Source organism: Aquarana catesbeiana, linkage group LG05 (assembly GCF_042186555.1).
Source record: "Aquarana catesbeiana isolate 2022-GZ linkage group LG05, ASM4218655v1, whole genome shotgun sequence".
In the NCBI taxonomy this organism is placed as follows: Eukaryota; Metazoa; Chordata; class Amphibia; order Anura; family Ranidae; genus Aquarana; species Aquarana catesbeiana.
Window position 1 is genome coordinate 345,460,441 of NC_133328.1, and position 20,988 is coordinate 345,481,428.

Sequence of the window (20,988 nt, forward strand, 5' to 3'; positions counted from 1 at the left end):
CAAAGCACTAGGGACAAAAGGGAGGGGAAATAATTTTATACAGTAATATAATCTGTAAGAGTAAAGTGTACTGTATGTGTTATGTGTTTTTTGAATTTGGTGCCGGGCTCCATCCCCGTGCTTTGCAATGCTCGCAGGGAATGGAGCTCAGCACTGTGATGAATCAAGCAGAGGACACAGCCCACACACACAGCAGGAGGACAATGCAGGATCCTGGGGACAAGGTAAATAACTTTGCCTGGATCCTGTGATGCGATCCTGAGTGTGGCTCAGGGTTACCACTTTTGGTATGGAAAATTCACCCCAAGCCACACCCGGGAATACTGCCAGGGAAGTTAACGCCATATATTTCAGTTTGTTATCTTCCGTTTAACGCAGTATAGTTCAGTGCATTACTGTAAGTTTAACACAGTATATTTCACTGCATTATCTTCTGTTTAACACAGAATATTTCTGTGCGTTACTGCACATTTACGCAGTATATTGCAGTGCGTCAGTACAATTTTACTGCCGTATATTATAGTGTATCCGTGGAGTGTGTCTGTGTAGTGAGTACTCAAGTTAAAGTGCAACAAACACCACTTTCCATTGATTAAAGCACATCCATGTATACATTTCCACATCTATATTACATTTAGTTGATAAGCTCCGCCATCATGTCTGGGAGGACAACAAGGAGAGGCAGATGTTCCCATGGCACTGTGAGGGAGCCAGCAGCGTATGTGTCCACAGGCAAAGGTGGACGTGGTCAGTACTCAGGCAGGGCATCTTTTTCTCTGTTGCTGTGCTATCCAGCCACAGCATGCAGAGGAGGTGATTACCTGGCTTACTAAACCATCCTCATTCTCCTCATCCTCTGTCACCCAAGCAGTGACTGGTACACAGTCCACTGAAACTGCCAGAGTGGCTAAACCTGCCTCCTTGTCCACAGCTATTCCTGCCATAGCCCCGGAATCAGGCATGGATGAGTCAGCTGAGTTGTTTGAACACAGCATCAGCAACTTGCTCCTTAATGATGCCCAGCCATTACTTGATTCAGATGTTGGTTTTTAGGTTAAGGAAGGCAGGAATATGAGCCTACAGAAAGGGGAGAACACTAGTACACAAATTGGAAGTCATGTTCCTTCAGCCGCAGCATATTGCCAAGTTTCCAGTGGTAATGAGTATGGAGGAGATGATGATGATGAGGTCACTGATGCAACTTGGGTGCCAGATAGCGCACAGGAGGAAAGTGAGAGTGAGGCACTAAACATTCTTTATCACTATGGGATAGACACAGAACTATGTACAGTCTACAATCTTTACATAACCCACTTTTTTCATTCCACAAAAATCCGACCTTCTATCCAGCATGGACTTCCCCCATGACCTTCTGAGCCTGGTCAAAGGCTGGTATCTCATGCTTACACAATTTGGTTTCAGACTCATCAATATTACCTTTTCCAGATTTATGTAAATCCTATGGGCTCCCCCAATCTGAATTATTTTGATAATTACAAATTAAAAATGTCTACACTCCCTCTACAAATACAAAGATTGCTATGACGCAATTGTAAATTTTCGAAATTTTTTTTTTAAAGATCCACAATGTAGGGGAAGGATTTCATCACTCTACTCTCAATTGCTTACTAAACCTGATGCATCCCCACCATCCTATGTGGTAAAATGATCCATGTCATACTATTGATACAGCAGAATGGTCTGAGATATGGCCATAACAAAATCTTCCTCACCGAATGTAACAGCAGTTGAGACTGCATACAAAATACTCACACGATGGTACTTAGTTCCAGCTAGAATCTCTAAATATGTTTCAGATCATTCGGCAACCTGTTTTCATGGCTGTTCAGAGCTGGGTTTACATTTACACATATGGTGAAAATGTCCAGTAGTACAAGAATTTTAGAAATCTATTTTCATGCTTGCCTCAGCAATGTTCAAAAGTACTTTAACACCTGACCCGGCATTGGCCCTTCTAAACTTAAGACTGGAATTTCTACAACAAAAACTGTTTAAATTATTATTACAGCTCTTAACAGCTGCTAAACTATAGCTAAAGCTTGGAAAACACCTACTCTGAATTTAGCTGATACCAAACATAGAATGAACCAAACTCTGTTACATGCAAAGATGGAAGCTTTAGAAACAGTCTAAAAAAGTTTAATAATCTATGGAAACCATGGATTAAACATTGCTTGCCACCAGACTTCGAAGACCAAGTACCTTTACCATGGTAGATGAAGATTTAATGTGTAGATATATCATTAATCTCTGGGAGTAACCTAACTTTGGGGACCTCCTATCCCTCCCTCTTCCTACTTGCTTTCTTTCCCCTCCTTGTTGTAAACCCCTTCCCCTCCTTATTTTTCATATTACCTTTTTAACCCAGGTAAACTCCACAATGGTTGGTTGACATATCATAATATTATGCTGATATTAGGCCCCAAATCAGCGGTAGCAGTGGCAAAAATAATTATTTTATCCCCAGCATATTTTGTAAATTTGCCCACTTTCAACTTTTTTATCATATTTTAAATGATAGAGACAGAATATTACCAAAAATCCAGAAAAAAACACATAAAAACAAATGTTATAAGTTAAGTTGCAGTTCAGTGAGTAAAATAAGTATTTGATCCCCAAGAAAAACATGACTTAGTACTTGGTGCAGAAACCCTTGTTGGCAAGCACAGAGGTAAGACATTTTTTGTAGTTGGTGACCAGGTTTGCACACATCTCAGGAGAGATTTTGGTGCCCGGCTATCTTTTGGCAACTTGGGAGTTTCAGCTCCCTCCATAAATTTTCTATAGAATTAAGGTCTGGAGACTAGGTCACTCCATGACCTTAATGTGCTTCCTCTTGAACCACTCCTTTGTTGCCTTGGCGGTATGTTTTGAGTCATTGTCATGCTGAAAGACTCGTCAACAACCCATCTTCAGTGTTCTGGCTGAGAGAAGAAGATTCTCATCCAAGATTTTACAATACATAGCCCTGTCCATTGGCCACTCAATGCGGCAAAGTCCACCTTTACCTTTAGCAGAGAAACAGCCCCAAAGCATCATGTTTCTACCTACATGCTTGACTGTAGGGATGGTGTTCTTAGGGTCATAAGCAGTGTTTTTCTTCCTCCAAACACAGTGAGTCAAGTAAATAGCAAAGAGCTCAATTTTGGTCTCATCTGACCACAGCACTTTCTCCCAATCCTTCTCTGAATCATTTAAATGTTTACTGGCATGACTGTACATGTGCCTTCTTGAGGAGTGGTACTCGCCGTGTTTTGAAGAAGAAAAATACTGACTATGACCCTAAGAACACCATCCCTACAGTCAAGCATGGAGGTGGAAACATTATGCTTTGGGGCTGTTTCTCTGCTAAGGGTTCAGGCCAAATTTGCCACATTGAGGGGCCAATGGACTGGGAAATGTATTGTAAAATCTTCTTCCCTGAAAAACTGAAGATGGGTCAAGGATGGGTCTTCCAGCATGACAATGACTCAAAGCATATCACCAAGGCAGCAAAGGAGTGGCTCAAGAAGAAACACATTAAGGGCATGGAGTGTTCTAGTCAGTCTCCAGAACTTAATCCTATAGAAAATTTATGGAGGAAGCTGAAACGTCGAGTTTCCAAGAGAGAGCCAAGAAACCTTAAGGATTTAAAGAAGATCTGTAAAGAAGAGTGGACCAAAATCCCTATGAGATGTGTGCAAACCTGGTCAACTACACGAAACGTCTTACCTCTGTGCTTGCCAACAAGGGTTTCTCCACCAAGTACTAAGTTGTCCGTTTATGAAGCAGTGAACATCGGTGATCCCGAGGATCGCTACTAATCACAGTCCATAAACGGTTTATGAAACAGAGATAATTGGGGGAGAACATGTATGAACATGTTCTCCCGCTGATGATCTCCGCACACAGAGAATCTTCATCAAGTGAAATTTTTTCACTGCTTCATAACGGACACCTAAGTCATGTTTTGCTTGGGGATCAAATACTTATTTTACTCACTGAACTGCAACTTAATTTATAGCATTTGTTTTATGTGTTTTTTCTGGATTTTTGGTGATATTCTGTCTCTATCATTTAAAATACACCTATGATAAAAATTATAGACCCTTCATTTCTGCAGGAGATCAAATAATTATTTTCCCCACTGTATAAGGTAGATTCTTGTTTAGATAGATAACTATTAATTTACTGCATTGATCTTGATTTAATTCTTAACTAAACAATTATATGACGTCATATGAGACTAGAGATATACTTTCCTGTAATAAGATTATCTTAATGTTACGATGAAAAATGTCTCTCTTTACTCATTACATTCAATGTTTTCTGATAATCTTTAATAAAATACTTGAACAAAAAAACCTGCAGTATTGCATTGAACTGTACAGCATTAAACTTGCAGTAACGCAACTGAAATATACCATGTTAAGTATGCAGTAACGCCCCCGAAATGTACTGTGTTAAACGGCACGTAACGCACTCAAATATACAGAGTTAAACTTGCAGTAATGCACTGAACTGTACAGGGTTAAACTTGCAGTAACACAACTGAAATATACTGCGTTAGGTGTGCACTAACGCACAGAAATGTACTGCGTACACTGAAATATACGGCGTTAAACTTGCAGTAAGGCAATAAAATATACTGTGTTAAACAGTCACTACACTCACACTGACTGAACTATCGCTACATTCACACTAATGTAAAGATGAATGGTCGCACTACACTCACAATGACTGAACTATCCCTACATTTACACTACTGTAAAGATGAATGGTTGCACTACACTCACAATGACTGAACTATCCCTACAGTCATACTAATGTAAAGATGAATGGTCGCACTACACTCACACTGATCTATCCCTAGATGCAGACTAAACTGATATTTTACACTGACAATAGAATCAGAATAGCACACCATAGCACATTAACTGTCTAATAGCACTGAACAGAGCCCTGTTTTATCTCTCTCCATGCCGCTATCACACTGCAAATGGCCACTGTGGAAAGAATACTTTTATAGGGTGGGGGCGGGATTAAGAGCAGTGAGCCATGACTTGTTACAGTCATTATGACAGTGTCAAATCATGGCTCTGACAGTGCAAAGCTTTTGTTGCTTCAGCCAATCATGGCTTTCAATGCACTGTGCGGTGGCACAGTGCATTGTGATCGTTTGGCGGGCCAAACAAACGGTCGAATGACCCTATGATTTGGTTGTTCAGAGAACATCCGAACAGCCAAAGTTTGGCCCAAACTAATTTTTTTACTTTGTTGATGGGGTAATCAAATTATTCTCTATCCTGAAACCCGTGTTTGCAGGAAATAAAATCACATAATCTTAGGTGATAGGCTCTATTTTTCATAACCACCACCACTTGCAGCTGTTTCTGTCCTAGGGTCTATTCACCTTATGTTGCAATGCACTAAATGCTTGTAAATGAACAAACATTACATTGCCTGGTAATGTTGATTGCATTAAGTCAGCTTAATTATTTGAATGGGCTGCCTACCACAACAGACCAAAAATCCTGCATGCACCAGCACAGTGCACTGGTTTTGAAAGGGTCCTTAGCCAGCCATTGCCACTGCGATTGTGTTGCTGCAAAAAAGAAAAAAAATGTGTCTGTTTGTAAAGCATTAGAAATAATACAGTATTTTTCTTTCAAAGGGAAATCAACAATTATTTCTCATCCAATTCTGCTGCTACCATATCCCCACAAAAATAAAATAAAGTGTATCCTATTCCCCAGCTCTGGAGTATTCCCTTAACAGAATTTCCAGTTTTCTCAAGAAAATACTATCATAGGCTAATACGATCTCCCACACACATACAGAAAGTCCTTAAAATGCCAAGCCCTTTGACCCCTAGAGAGAAGGGAGACTGCCGTAGTAAAGAGAGTCCAAGAGTATCAAAAGTTGAAAAAAGAAAAAAAGATTTCCTTTCATTTAATAAGAACCGTTTCAGTGGAGAAGAGTCAATTTCAAGACAATCAAGCAGGGAGTTAGTAGAGAAACAGTGTGCCACATAAATGTATCTTTCTTGTCACTGAATGAGAATGGGAGAAAGAGTTTAAGTAGATGAAAGTGGATTCAAAGATGCTTTAATTATATAACTAAACAATTAAAGAAAATGCAAACCTAATCACTGAAATTTTATATAAAATATACATTTTTCCCTACTCCTATCCCTAGTCCTATAAGTAAAGCTTATACTTGTCATGCAAAGAATATAAAACCCAAATAATGAGGCACTATCCTCTCTAATATCTATATTTAGATTTTTTTATCATATACCATATGATTTATCCAGCAACAATAATAATGTGAAATAATGAAACAATGGTAATTCTATGTGCATAAAACAACAGTGATCAGAAGTACAATATACAGTATATTTCTCATATCTTCAATGTTGTATTTGAGATATTAATAAACTATATGAATCCTTTCAGTGTAATAGCAGATAAGCTCAAACATATAACTACGTTTCCCACATCTTTAGTGACAATCCCTTTCACATATTCTTTACATCATAATGAATTTGTTTCTGTCCATCAAAGTCCCAGAAGAAAATTCCTCTTATATTAATTTTCTGTAGAGAGTATAAAATGTTCCGTTCCAAATATACCCTCCCAATGGACAGTATCTCACAGTCTGTGTTGGACCATACAGTGTGTGTAACATCAATTAAAGCATCACCCAAATATAGGTTAACCGCTTGACATCTGCGCTATTGCCGAATTACAGCCACAGCGCGGACCTGAATTCCCTGCGTGCACCCTGTGGAGCGTGCTGTGATCACGAGTCACTGAGACTCGGGTGATCACCGATCCAAGTAAGGGGCCGGTCCTGGCCCCTTACCATGTGATCAGCTGTCAGCCAATGACAGATGATCACATGATCAAAACAAAAGCTCTGTGATCGTTTTTTTTTTCTCCTCGCACTGACAGCTTGAGGAGAAAAAAAAGCCGATCACCGGCTTATCTGCAAAGGACATCGGTCCCGAAGAGGCAATTCTGCCTCATATGTGCCACCAGTACCCCTTGCCAGTGCCACCTGCCATTGCCACCTGACAGTGCCCACAATGCCCACCAGTGCCACCTATCAATGCCCATGAGTTCCAGATATCAATGCCCACAAGTGAAACCTAACAATGCCCACAAGTGCCACCTATCAATGCCCACCAGTGGTGCCAATCAGTGCCACCTAGCAGTGCTGCCTATCAGTGCCCATCACTGCCACCAATCAGTGCCCATCACTGCCACCTATCGGTGCCCATCAGTGCCGCCTCATCAGCGTACATCAATGAAGGAGAAAAATTACCTTTTTTAAAATTTTATAACAAAATGTATATAAAAAAAAAATATTTAAAAATGTGGTCTTTTTACATTTTTTTAACAAAAAATAAAAACCGCAAAGGTGATCAAATACCACCAAAAGAAAGCTCTATTTGTGGGAAAAAAATGATAAAAATTCCATTTGGGTACAGTGTTGTGTGACTGCGCAATTGTCATTCAAAGTGCGACAGTGCTGAAAGCTGAAAATTGGTATGGATAGGAGTGGGTTTAAATGCCCAGTAAGCAAGTGGTTAAGTGATATGACCATGAGGTACAGTCTTTTCAAAATCTTCTAAGCATGGTTACTCAAAATGATAAAATATAAAGACATCCCTCGTGCTTCCCTTCAAAAAAAGACTTTAGTAAAGCTTAAAGTAAAATCCCAGATTTAATTTCACTTTAAATAGTTAATTTTGCTTAAGCTGGCCTAAACAAACTATTTCCATTACTGAATGATGTGGCCACTGTGTGTACTGTAATATATTACAGCAGCATTAGCTACTCTACATACTGGGGTTGATTTACTAAAGGCAGATCTACTTTCTACTACTTGCAAGTGCACTGGGAAGTGCAGTGGCTGTAGATCTGAGGGGTAGATCTGAAATGAGGGGAAGTTCTGCTGATTTTATTATCCAATTGTGTATAAGCAAAAATGCTGTTTTTTATTTTCCTTGCATGTCCCCCTCAGATCATTTGTAGTGCAAAGTGGTTTTCCCTTTAGTAAATAAACCCCACAGGATAGTAAGTGATGTTGTGTTCTGTTAGTGGTAGCTGTGTGAGTGACTTCCCATCTGTTGTCTGAAATAAAGAGAGTTGAGTACTTCTCTGCCATTCAGGAGAAGCCTGCATTTTTATGAATTAATATCATGCTTCCTCTAATTGACCAAGGTGGAAATCACAATGTATCTACCCCAACCAATCAGAGGAAGCTTTGTGTAGATTGATAAAAATAAAAGTCTTCTCCTGAATGTCAGATGAGCACTTAATCTGACTCTTGGGCAGTCGCCCGTACTGCTGTAGGAACACAGAGCCATTTACTGTATATAGCTAATTCTTCTAAAATCAAATACAGCACACGCAGCAGTCACACCACTCTGTAGTGGAAATAGTTTGTTTGGGCTATCTTGGCCCAAATGAGCTATTAAAATTAAAATTATATCTGGAATTGTACTTTAGGAAACCTACTTACATTAAAAAGTGCACTACAATTATATACTAGAACTCTCGTTTTCCAAAGCAATATATATATATATATATATATATATATATATATATATATATATATATATATATATATATATATATATATTGTGTGTATATATATATATATATATATATATATATATAATACTGTATAGCCTATAGTATATAGGTAGAAAGTGAATGCAAAGAATCTACAGTAGATCAGCTCTGTGGTGGAATGCAAGAAATAAATAAAAAAGAAATAGAATAAAAAAAAGTATGTGTTGTAAATAATATGTATAGTAGGTATAAATCATTTAAATACCTACAAAAGTAACTAAGGAAATGATATATATCTTTAATTTAGGTTTACATGAACCCAATGTTTAATATTTGAAATTTCATGATATTTACCTATATAAACCCTACTGTAAAACAATGAGATTACTTTATAGATCCTTGTAAACTTACTTTATGTATCTTTATAACATTGTATACTCAATAAACTTCTTTTGACAAGGAAAAAAAAAAAGTATGTGTGTTAGAAACAATGGCAATTGTTTATAATACATAGTGCTTTTTGCAACTATATGGTTCAGTTAGGGTTTACATGTACTTTTAATAAGAAATGCAAATAGTAAAAAAGGATAGTTTAAAAAAGAACGAAGGATAAAGAAAAAAAGAGAAGTGAGATAAGGAATAGCATAAAATGAACATGTGGCAAGGTGGGATTTATTTTGCTAAATGATTGATGCTTGTGTTTTGCAATAACCAGATGATAAGCATGATTTAGGCCTCTTTAAATTGGCAGCTGAGACGTGTGTTTTTTTTTTTTCCTTGTCAAAAGAAGTTTATTGAGTATACAATGTTATAAAGATACATAAAGTAAGTTTACAAGGATCTATAAAGTAAGCTCATTGTTTTACAGTAGGGTTTATATAGGTAAATATCATGAAATTTCAAATGTTAAACATTGGGTTCACGTAAACCTAAATTAAAGATATATATCATTTCCTTAGTTACTTTTGTAGGTATTTAAATGATTTATACCTACTATACATATTGTTTACAAGTAGAGTGTATATAGGTCAAATAAATTCTGATAATAAGCTTTAATCGTAAGGTGGAGAAAAGGAAAGAGAAAGAAGAAAAAGGGTTGAAAGGTAGAGGTATGGTCCACAAGGTTGTCCCGCTCGTCAGTTTATTATTCTTTTTAGTTCTCTTTGAAGCCTTAGAATGGGTGTCTCTGTAAGTCATTTAATCTGTTACCATGGCAACAGGACAGAGTCATTGAAGTTTGACAGGAACTGTTGCTTTATCCAAGGATGCCAAAGTTTTTCAAATTTTGGAATTTGATTTTGATCGATGGCTACCATCTTAGCATGGGACATTGTATTATTCATTCTGTGAATTGTTTCTGCTAGTACCAATGTAGGAGATTTCCATGCCTTGGCCACTGTTTGTTTTGCAGCCGTTATTAGTTGGATCATAAGTTTGAATTGAGAGAGTGTTAACCATTCCGGTTTTAGATTAAGTAAAGTTAAATATGGATCTGGTTGTATTATTTTTTTAAATATTTTAGATGCAATCACGAAGACTTCCTTCCAGAAGGTTTGGATTACTGGGCACGTCCACCATATGTGTAAATATGTGCCTATTTCTGGGCATCCTCGAAAACAAAGAGCTGAGGTATTAGGTGAATATTTTGCCACTCTAGCGGGTACAAGGTACCAGCGAGTTAGGACTTTATAATTTGTCTCCAGTGCTAAGATGTTGGGTGAAGATGACTTAGATGTGAGCCATATGTTAGACCAGTCCGTGTCTTCTAAAGTTCGTCCCAGGTCCTCCTCCCACCTCTGAACGTAAGAGGGTCTATTAAGATTTGCTACTCCATATAATTGATTATAAAGTGATGAAATTGTACCTTTAGCAAATGGATCTTTTGTACAGATTGATTCAAAAATGGATAATTGGGATAATGGTGTATCCCCCTTTAGGAATGGTGTATAGAAATTTTTGATTTGGAGATATCTAAATATCTCAGAGTTTGGTAGATCATATTTTTCTCTAAGCGATGGGAATGAAAGGAATGATTTAGATGCTATGAAGTCATTTAGTGTCTGAATGCCTGATGTTGTCCAAACTTTAAAAGAATTTGGGTAGATCCATGCCGGATAAAAGGCCGGATTTCTGATAAAAGAAAGGAGAGGATTGTGTGGAGATTGTAACTGATATTTGGTTTTTAGTTTATCCCAGAGAGATAAGAAGTGTTTAGTTATGGGATTATGAATTTTAAAGCGGTCTTTAGGATCAAGCCATAATAAATTTGATATTAATAGAGGGTCGTTTTCTGAAGCCTCTATAAATACCCATAATGGGATTTCCTGTTTTGCATGGTATTTGGACAGACTGGCCAAATGTGCTGCTCTGTAGTAGTTAGTAAAATTAGGGTATCCCAGGCCTCCTTTATTTTTGGGAAGATGTAGTGTGTGTATAGGTATACGTGGTTTAGAAGAGCCCCATATAAACGAAGTTGCTCTTTTTTGTACTATTCTCAAAAAATAGGAAGGAATTGGAATAGGGAGGACTCTGAATAGATAAAGCAATTTGGGTAGAATAGTCATTTTGATTGCATTAATCTTCCCCATCCAGGATAAAGGAAGTTGCGACCATTGTTTTATTAGATTTGTGATCTGTCTTAATACAGGAGGATAATTGGTTGAGAATAAGTCAGAATGAGATGCTGTTAAATAAATTCCAAGATATGGGATTGATTTTTCTGCCCATGTGAATGGGAGTGCAGCCCTAGCCGGGATCAATTCCATGTTTGTGAGTGAAATATTAAGCACTAGGCATTTCTTAAGATTAATCATAAGGCCGGATAGGGCTGCAAATCCATCAAGAGCTGGTATTAAGTTAGGACCAGAGACCTGTGGTGATGATAGAAAAAGTAATATATCGTCTGCAAATATACATAATTTGTGTGTAATACCTCCTACTTCAATGCCAGTTATAGTTTGGTTTGTTCTGATGTATTGGGCCATGGGTTCGAGTATAAGGGCAAATAATAAGGGAGATAATGGGCAACCCTGTCGGGTACCTCTTTCGATATTAAAGGCTTCAGATTTGTATCCAGCATATTTTATATAGGCTTTGGGTTTATTATATAATGCTTTGATCCATGTTAAAAAGTGGGGTCCAAAACCCCATTTTTGTAATGAATATTGCATATATTGCCAGGATACTGTGTCAAATGCCCTCTTAATATCGAGAGATAGAAAACATAAAGGGATTTTCCGTTTTTTAGCAATATGTGCCAATAACACTGCCCTGCGTATATTATCGCCTGCCTGTCTATTTGGCATGAAGCCTACTTGATCTCTATGTATTAATTTTCCTATAATGCTATTGAGGCATTTTGCTATTATTTTTGCTAATAATTTAATATCGAGGTTTAACAGAGAGATAGGCCGATAATTCACACAGGAAGTATCATCAGAAAGGGGTTTTGGGATCATACAAACAATTGCCATTAGTGTTTCTTGCCGAAAAGAATGTCCATCTAGAAGTTTGTTAAAAGTTTCAGTGAGAATGGGAGAGAGTATTTCTGAGAATGTTTTATAGTATAAAGCCGAGTAGCCGTCTGGGCCTGGTCTTTTGTTATGTTTTAGGTCTTTTATGGCGTTAGCAACTTCATCTATAGTTATAGGCTCATCCAAACTGCTTTTTTGATTCTGAGATAACTCAGGTAAGGTTATTTTTGAGAAGAAGGATTCAGCCTCTGTAGGATTAAATTCATTGTTTGTCTTGTATAAAGTTGCGAGATGTGAGTGAAATTTATGGACTATTTTAACTGGATTACAAGTGTAAACATTTTTTGATAATTTCAAACGTATTGGTTTGAAAGATTTGTTAGTTGAATTTAATGCCCGAGCCAAATATGTACCTGGTTTGTTTGTATTCATGTAGAAATTGTGTTTGGAGCGTTTGAGGGATTTATCAACTGACTCAGTGAGAAATAGACCGTATTCCAATCTAGATTTTTCCAGATGAGATTTTGTACTCTGAGATGGATTATCTTGAAATGATATGTAGGCTGCATTAAAATTGAGTTCTAGTTTTTTTGCTAGATTTTTGCGTTCCCGTTTAAATAGTGCCATTTGTCTTTGTATTGTACCATGCAAGACAGGCTTATGAGCTTCCCACAGTGTTATTGGGGAGATGTCTGTTGTATTATTAGTTGATATGTATTCCTTTAAAGATTGTTCAATGGCCATCTGATGTAGTGGGTGTTTGAGCATTATGTCCGGTAAGTACCACGTTGGGTCATGCGCTTTTGGTATGGCTGAGGCTATAGTAGTGTATACTGCATTATGGTCAGACCACGGAATCGGAATTATATCTGATGCAATAATTTCTGGTATCATTCCTATTGTTAGAAAAATATGATCTATTCTGGTGAAGGTTTGATGAGGGTGCGAGAAATAAGTGAATTTCTTTTTCATTGGGTTACTTTCTCTCCATGAATCTACCAGATTGTATTTGGAAAGAAGTTGAGAAAAAGGTAATCTAGAGGTTATTTTGGATGGTGTAAAAGGTGATTTATCTAGAAATGGGAGGAGGACCTGGTTCGAATCCCCACACATTATCACTGTTCCTATTTTGTGTGTATTAATCACTTGTAATATATGTGAGAGGAATGGTGTAGGTTGTTTGTTAGGAGCGTAGTAGGAAATCACCGTGATTGCTGTATCCATTATATAACCCATGAGTATCAGGTATCTACCTTCTGGGTCTTTAATTTCTGATGATAAGGTGAATGGTGTGGATCGGTGAAATGCAATTAGAGTTCCCCTTTGCTTGGTACAGGCAGAAGCCGTGTAAATTTGTTGATAAAAAGGAGAAATATATTTTGGAGTAGAATCTTTGGTGAAGTGTGTTTCTTGGAGGCATACTATGTGAGCCTTCTTGTTATGGAAAGTACGGAAGGCTTTGGTCCTTTTTTGAGGGACATTTATTCCCTGAACATTCAGGGAAAGTATATTCAGTGGTGCCATGGCAATAGATCAAATAGTTTTGACTTACTTTTTGTTATGCAGAGCTGACTGCGCAGATCAACCTGTGTGGACTGAAGAGATGAATAGATAGAAAAGAAACCAGTGAATTCTGGAGTAAAGAGTAAACAAAAAAGATATGAAATTAGATGATACATTGTATAAATTATTTTTTGCAAGTAATCACAATTTACCCGTGAAAGAGAATAAATATCTCTCTCAGGGGAATAAGTGCCTTCATCACACTCCCACATAATATGGTTGGGAGAATGAGGAGGGCTAATGGGGGTACACGGATCTTCCGCTTACAGGAGAGAAGTGCTATGTCAAAAGACATCAAAATGATGTTTCATTAATTGGAGTGCAGAATATAGTTTTTGTTGAAATTATTTATTCCAGGGTGGTTGTATATGGTTAGTCTTGCCCTAGGCTAAATAATTCAGTTAGAAAGGTACTGTTAATAACTTTGGTATTGATGAAGATAGTTTGAATTATTTTGGGATTTTAACCCTTTTAGAGTAAACAATTACATATTTTATTCATATGTAACTGTTTAGATATGTTAACTCATAAAATTGAGGTTGTATTGCTTCAGATTAGAATAAACAAAAACATAATTCTAGGAACTAGTTAGGTAATAATATATTTGTTTTAAGAAAAGAAAGAAAAAGCTTCCATTACTTCTGGATTATTGAACATATTTGTCCTAAAAAGTAATAAATCTATTGTTATTACCTGATAATATATAACTGAACAAGAATTTCCTTATTTCACTTATATATTCTAAGGCTATATGAATCAGAAGTAATAAGAAATATAACTGGAATGTAACATGATCCCACACAGTGTGTGACTATCAGAATGCAGTTACATTCAGTTATAAATATAGGTTTTTTATAGAGAACCATCTCTTAGTATAATAAATGGAGAGATATCAGGAATTAGGATGTCAGTCCATTGAATCTTCTTGGTCCATGGATGATGTGGCATAACGGCCTCTTTTGTGAGAATGATGATTCCCATTTTGTTCTGAAATTTTCTGGGTGCTGCCTGAAGGTGAAGATGATGCCATTCTTCTGCGTGTGGGAGTGTTGCTGCTTGTGGGTTCTGTCAGATTTAATTTTAAAAGGGTTTGTTGTAGTTCATCTGCTGATCTGCTTCTGTAAATTGTACCTTGGTAGTTAAATCTGACTGAAAAGGGGAAGCCCCATTGATACATAATGTTGTAGCGTTGCAGTTCCATTAGTTGGGGTTTCATGGATCGTCTTTTAGTAATAGTAAGTTGGGATAGGTCAGCAAAAATTTGATAATTGTGTCCTTGAAAATTAAGTTCCTTTTTTTCTCTTGCAGCAATTAGTATTTGTTCTTTCGTTCTGTAATAATGAAATTTTGTGATTATATCACGTGGGGGTCCATCTTTCTTTTTGGCTGTGAGGGCTCTGTGTACTCTGTCCAGTTCTAAACGTTCAATAGGGATATCTGGCTTTAGTTCTTGTAATAGAGCAGTAATAGTAGATTGCAGGTCTGTCACAGTTTCAGGTATTCCCCTTATGCGCAAGTTTGAACGTCTGGCTCTATTTTCGTAATCTTCGAGCTTAGTTTGAAGTATTAAATTCTCTTTTTTTAATAGTTCCAATTCTGTTATATTTTCTTGGGTTGTAATTTCAATTTCATCCATTTTTATTTCTATGGCTGCGGTGCGGTTTCCCAGCTCTCTTATTTCTTTGGTTAGGCTGTTTGTTATTTGGTCTGAGGTTTGTTTTAAAGCCTTATGAAGCATCTTTTCAAATTGTAATAATATTACTGGGGATACTGAGGAGGCTTGTGGAGAAGTTTGTGAGAGGATTTGTTCTGTATCTGACTCAAATGGAGAGTCTTGCTGTGACATTTTCTGTCTGTGAGAGCGCCCTGATGCTGTATCTTGTGAGGTGACTGGAGCTGCTTCAGCTGCAGTGAGTGCCTGTGAGCTCTTTGTGAGGTGATTTTTATTTCTGCCACGGTTTCCTCCCAGTACCATATTTCCTTCCCAAACTTTCACAGTTTGTTCCCTGGGGCAAAAAGGTTCAAATGGATACCTTTTGAGCCTGCAGGCTCCGCTTTGTCCTTCTCTTCTCTCCTCAGCGGTGTAGAGCTCTAACAATGCATGTCTGCTCCGCTAGGCTCCGCCTCCTGCCCCTCGTTTTTTTTTTTTTTCAACCTCCCACCTAAAGCCTACTATACAACTGAAGATAAATAGAAAGAGGCACTTCTAGGTGCAGTAATACCAGCATTTATTAAACAAATGCGGTTAAAAATACTCACAGAAAAGTAGTGTTCTACACTACTTTTCTGTGAGTGTTTTTAACCGCATTTGTTTAACCACTTCAATACCAGGCTCTTTCGCCCCTTCCTGCCCAGGACAATTTTCAGCTTTCAGCGCTGTCGCACTTTGAATGACAATTGCGCGGTCATGCAACACTGTACCCAAACTAAATTTTTATCATTTTCTTCACATAAATAGAGCTTTCTTTTTGTGGTATTTGATCACCATTGGGGTTTTTATTTTTTGCTAAACAATCTAAAAAAGACCAACATTTTTGAAAAAAAAAGTTTTTCTTTGTTTTGGTTATAAAATTTTGTTTTCTCCTTCACTGACGGGCACAGATGAGGTGGCACTAATGGGCACAGATGAGGCGGCACTGATGGGCACTGATGAGGCAACACTGATGGGCACTGATGAGTTGGCACTGATAAGGTGGCACTGATGGGCACCGATGAGGAGGCACTGATATGTAGAATTGATGGGCATTGATAGGTGGCACTGATATGCAGCACTGATGGGCACCTATAGGTGGCACTGATATGCAGCACTGATGGGCACTGATAGGCAGCTGTTATGGGCACTGACAGGCGGCACTGATTGGCACTGATAGGCGGTACTGATTGGCACTGACAGGTGGCACTGGCAGGTGGCACTGATGCTCAGCACTAATGATGAGGTACTAATGAGGTTTTGACAGGTGTTACTGTAAGGCACTGATTGGCAATGGGATGGGCACTGACTGGCACTGTGGTGGGCACTAATTGGCACTGACTGGCACTTTTTTGGGCACTTAATTGGGCACTGATAGGCAATCCTGAGGGGGCACTGACTGGGTACCTTTTTTCCACATCTGATGGGGCTGTGCTTATAATCAATGTGCTGATTATCAGCACAGACCCCCCCTCTGACAGGGAGAGCTGGCACTTCCTGGTTCATGCGATGATCAGCTGTGATTGGTCACAGCTGATCATGTGGTAAGAAGCCTCTGACAGAGGCTTCTTATCACGATCGGAGATGTGGCATGTCAGACTGACATGCCGCACTTGCGATCACCGCCCTGCGCACCCTCACGGATGCACACCGGCATGTTATCCTGCTGGATGTCATATAACACCCAGTCAGGATAACAGAACCACTTCCCGGATGTCAACATGCTATTGACCGGGCGGGAAGTGGTTAAGAAATGTTGGTGAGAAAAGCTCCTCTCCTTCTGTTTACTGTATTTAGTGGCGTATAACATGCACTTTTTCACCCTGAAAATCGGGTGCAAATAGTGTGTGCGTGTTATACACCGATACTTCAATTTTAGCTGCCTCGGAGGGGACAGGGGACAGGGAGCGCCATCAGATTACATACAGTGAGAATCTCCTGTTTACATGGCACCCTCTGTAATAGGAAGTCCCGTCTCCTGGGCCACCATTGGACCACTGTTCTGTCTTTCATAGCAGATTCTCACTTCATGTAATCTGTCGGCGCTTGTCCCGCCCCTTCCCTGTCCCCTCTAGGCTGCAGATGGGCATCGATCAGGCTGCACTGATGGCAATGGTCAGGCTGCTGCATTGATGGCAATGGTGAGGCTGCTGCATTGATGGCAATGGTGAGTCTGCAGATGGGCATTGATCAGGCTGCAGATGGGCATTGATAAGGCTGCATGGATGGAAATAATGAGGCTGCAGATGGGCACTGACCCTTATTTTGTTTCAAAGTTCCATATTTAAAATTTATGTTTTTTTCCTGAAACTTCCCTCTTAAAATGAATGTGCGTGTTATACGCCGATAAATACAGTATATTTCTCCAGAGTTTGCTTCTACTTCTTTGAGTGCTGCTCAAGTACCACTGTGCATTTTCCATTTGTTCTGAGTCCCCTTGGATGGTAGCCCAGAGAACCAGTATATCTAGAGGTTCCATTCATAAGGAAGCGCCATATATGTACCTCCACCTATACAGCTCAAGAGGCTGTTCACATAGTGTGGCTGCAATGCTGTGCATTGTAGGCAAGGCAAAAATAACCTGGCATGTTGAGTTGACAGGCAGCATCGCCTGGTAATATATGCACCTCTTACAGTCCCTATGCTATTAGTGGTTCCTTGCAAATCCTTACAATACTATACAATTTTACAGTGCTATATTATAATATACTGTGCTATACAATTATACACTATTATTGTGCTGTGGTACAGTCAATACAGTCAATGGAATCACATTGCAAGTGCGGAGCAAAAAACTTGACTCACAGTTGCGTTGCATAAGTCCCATTGAAAGCTAGCATTCCTTCAAATGAGAAATGTTTGTGTACCCATAGACTGAAAGTAAAATTTGTGTCAGGCAAGAGGAGAAGAATATACAGTATCTCACAAAAGTGAGTACATCCCTCACATTTTTATAAATATTTTATTATATCTTTTTATGTGACAACACTGAAGAAATTACACTTTTCTACAATGTAAAGTAGTGAGTGTACAGCTTGTATAACAGTGCAAATTTGCTGTCCCCTCAAAATAACTCAACACACAGCCATTAATATCTAAACCGCTGGCAACAAAGTGAGTACACCCCTAAGTGAAAATGTCCAAAATGGGCCCAAAGTGTCAATATTTTGTGTGGCCACCATTATTTTTCAGCACTGCCTTAACCCTCTTGGGCATGGAGTTCACCAGAGCTTCACAGGTTGCCACTGGAGTCCTCATCCACTCCTCCACGATGACATAACAGAGCTGGTGGATGTTAGACACCTTGCGCTCCTCCACCTTCCACTTGAGGATGCCCCACAGATGCTCAATAGGGTTTAGGTCTGGCCACATGATTCGCCAGTCCATCACCTTTACCCTCATCTTCTTTAGCAAGGCAGTGGTCATCTTGGAGGTGTGTTTGGGGTTGTTATGTTGGAATACTGTTCTGCGGCCCAGTCTCCAATGTGAGGGGTTTATGCTTTGCTTCAGTATGTTGCAGTACATGTTGGCATTCATGGTTCCCTCAATGAACTGTAGCTCCCCAGTGCTGGCAACACTCATGCAACACTCATGCAGCCCCAGACCATGACACTCCCACCACCATGCTTGACTGTGGGCAAGACACACTTGTCTTTGTACTCCTCATCTGGTTGATGCCACACACGCTTGACACCATCTGAACCAAATAAGTTTATCTTGGTCTCATCAGACCACAGGACATGGTGCCAGTAATCCATGTCCTTAGTCAGCTTGTTTTCAGCAAACTGTTTGTGGGCTTTCTCATGCATCATCTTTATAAGAGGTTTCCTTCTGGGATGACAGCCATGCAGACTAATTTGATGCAGGCGTATGGTCTGAGCACTGACAGGCTGACCCCCCACCCCTTCAACCTCTGCAGCAATGCTGGCAGCACTCATACGTCTATTTCCTAAAGACAACCTCTGGATATGCTGCTGAGCACATGCACTCAACTTCTTTGGTCGACCATGGCGAGGCCTGTTCTGAGAGAAACCTTTCCTGTTAAACCTCTGTATGGTCTTGGCCACCATGCTGCAGCTCAGTTTCAGGGTCTTGGCAATCTTTTTATAGCCTAGGCCATCTTTATGTAGAGCAACAATTCTTTTTTTCAGATCCTCAGAGAGTTCTTTGCAATGAGGTGCCATGTTAAACATCCAGTGACCAGTATGAGAAAGGGAGAGCGATAACACCAAATTTAATGCACCTGCTCCCCATTCACACCTGAGACCTTGTAACAAAAAAGAGTCACATGACACCGGGGAGGGAAATGGCTAATTGGGCCCAATTTGGATATTTTCACTTAGCGTTGTACTCACTTTGGTTGCCGGCGGTTTAGGCATTAATGGCTTAGTGTTGAGTTATTTTGAGGGGACAGAAAATTTACACTGTTATAAAAGCAGTAAACGCACTACTTTACATTGTACATTTCTTCAGTGTTGTCACATGGAAAGGTAAATAAAATATTTGCAAAAATGTGAGGGGTGTACTCACTTTTGTGAGATACTGTACTTTAATTATAACTTTGCTGCAATACCAAGTGGCTAAACTGATTAAACTTATATTACTATCTATTTAAATTACCAGTGATAACAACAAGCATAAAATAGGCAATAAATAAATAAATAAATAAAGCAAAAGATTACTGTATTTTAGTTGGTAACTCAAAACTACATCTGTTGCAAATTTCATTGCTTCCCCCACTTGATGTTAGTTTTAAAGACAACTACCATTTCCCATGTCTTGAAATGTCTCTCATTATAAAGAATTGAAAAGCAGTTTGTGTTGTCATGAATAAAATATGTTATTAATAATCCTATTTCTGCCTGCAAACATTAAGTAAAATACAGCTTGTAAAGGTCTGTGTTGCAGAAAAAATGGATGGTTTTAATTTTGTTTTACTATTTTGCAATAAACGGAAGCAAAAAAAAAAAATTCTATTAAAACAGGCTACTGCTCTCCTTTATCTAGGATAAAGCTATAAGCAGGCTCTGCAGTAGCTCAGTATTTATGAAAGCGCATCGCAGATGGTATCTGTTAAATTACCAAATTTAAACAGGGTTTTAAACACAGCACAAGTATTAAATGAATCTTACTCTGTGGGAATCTAGGCGGATTGTCATTGACATCAGTCAGTGTGATGTTCACCGTGGTGGTCCCAGATAATCCTCCCATCTGGCCGCCCATATCTTTGGCCTGAATAACCACTTGGTAATGTTCCCTGTTCTCTCTGCTCATGTCTGGTAAAGCAGTTTTGATTATGCCTGCAAAAAGCAGGGGAAAAACACTGTTTTAAAATATTTTCACATGAAATACACTGCAGATGTAAAATCTTTGTCAGCAGATGCACACTGGAGATAACTTCTCCATTTTTACAAACACAACACCATACCACTTAACAGGTGCTACAACATTCAATAATCAGATTGTTTGATTAATCTCTGGATAACAGCAAATAAATCAAATGAATAATACTGTACGCAGGATTAACAAATTTAAAGTAAAAATTGTTTTCATTCATTGCATCAAAATGCATGATAATAAGCTCTCCTCATTCCCATGAGCAACATTATAATTTAATTAACAGATACTTACAAAGCATTTTGTACAATTTATTGAAAAAGAACAACATTGTTTGCTG

The 20,988-nt window shown here is 38.6% G+C and overlaps 1 protein-coding gene across 1 annotated transcript in view; it reads right to left on the reverse strand.

Moving 5' to 3' along the window:
* Positions 1-20,988, reverse strand: part of LOC141144827 (cadherin-9-like) — a 695,333-nt gene that overhangs the window by 221,482 nt on the left and 452,863 nt on the right. The window contains exon 5 of the mRNA XM_073630885.1: positions 20,444-20,611. Coding sequence (XP_073486986.1) covers positions 20,444-20,611 — 168 coding nt within the window. The remainder of the gene's footprint in view (positions 1-20,443; positions 20,612-20,988) is intronic.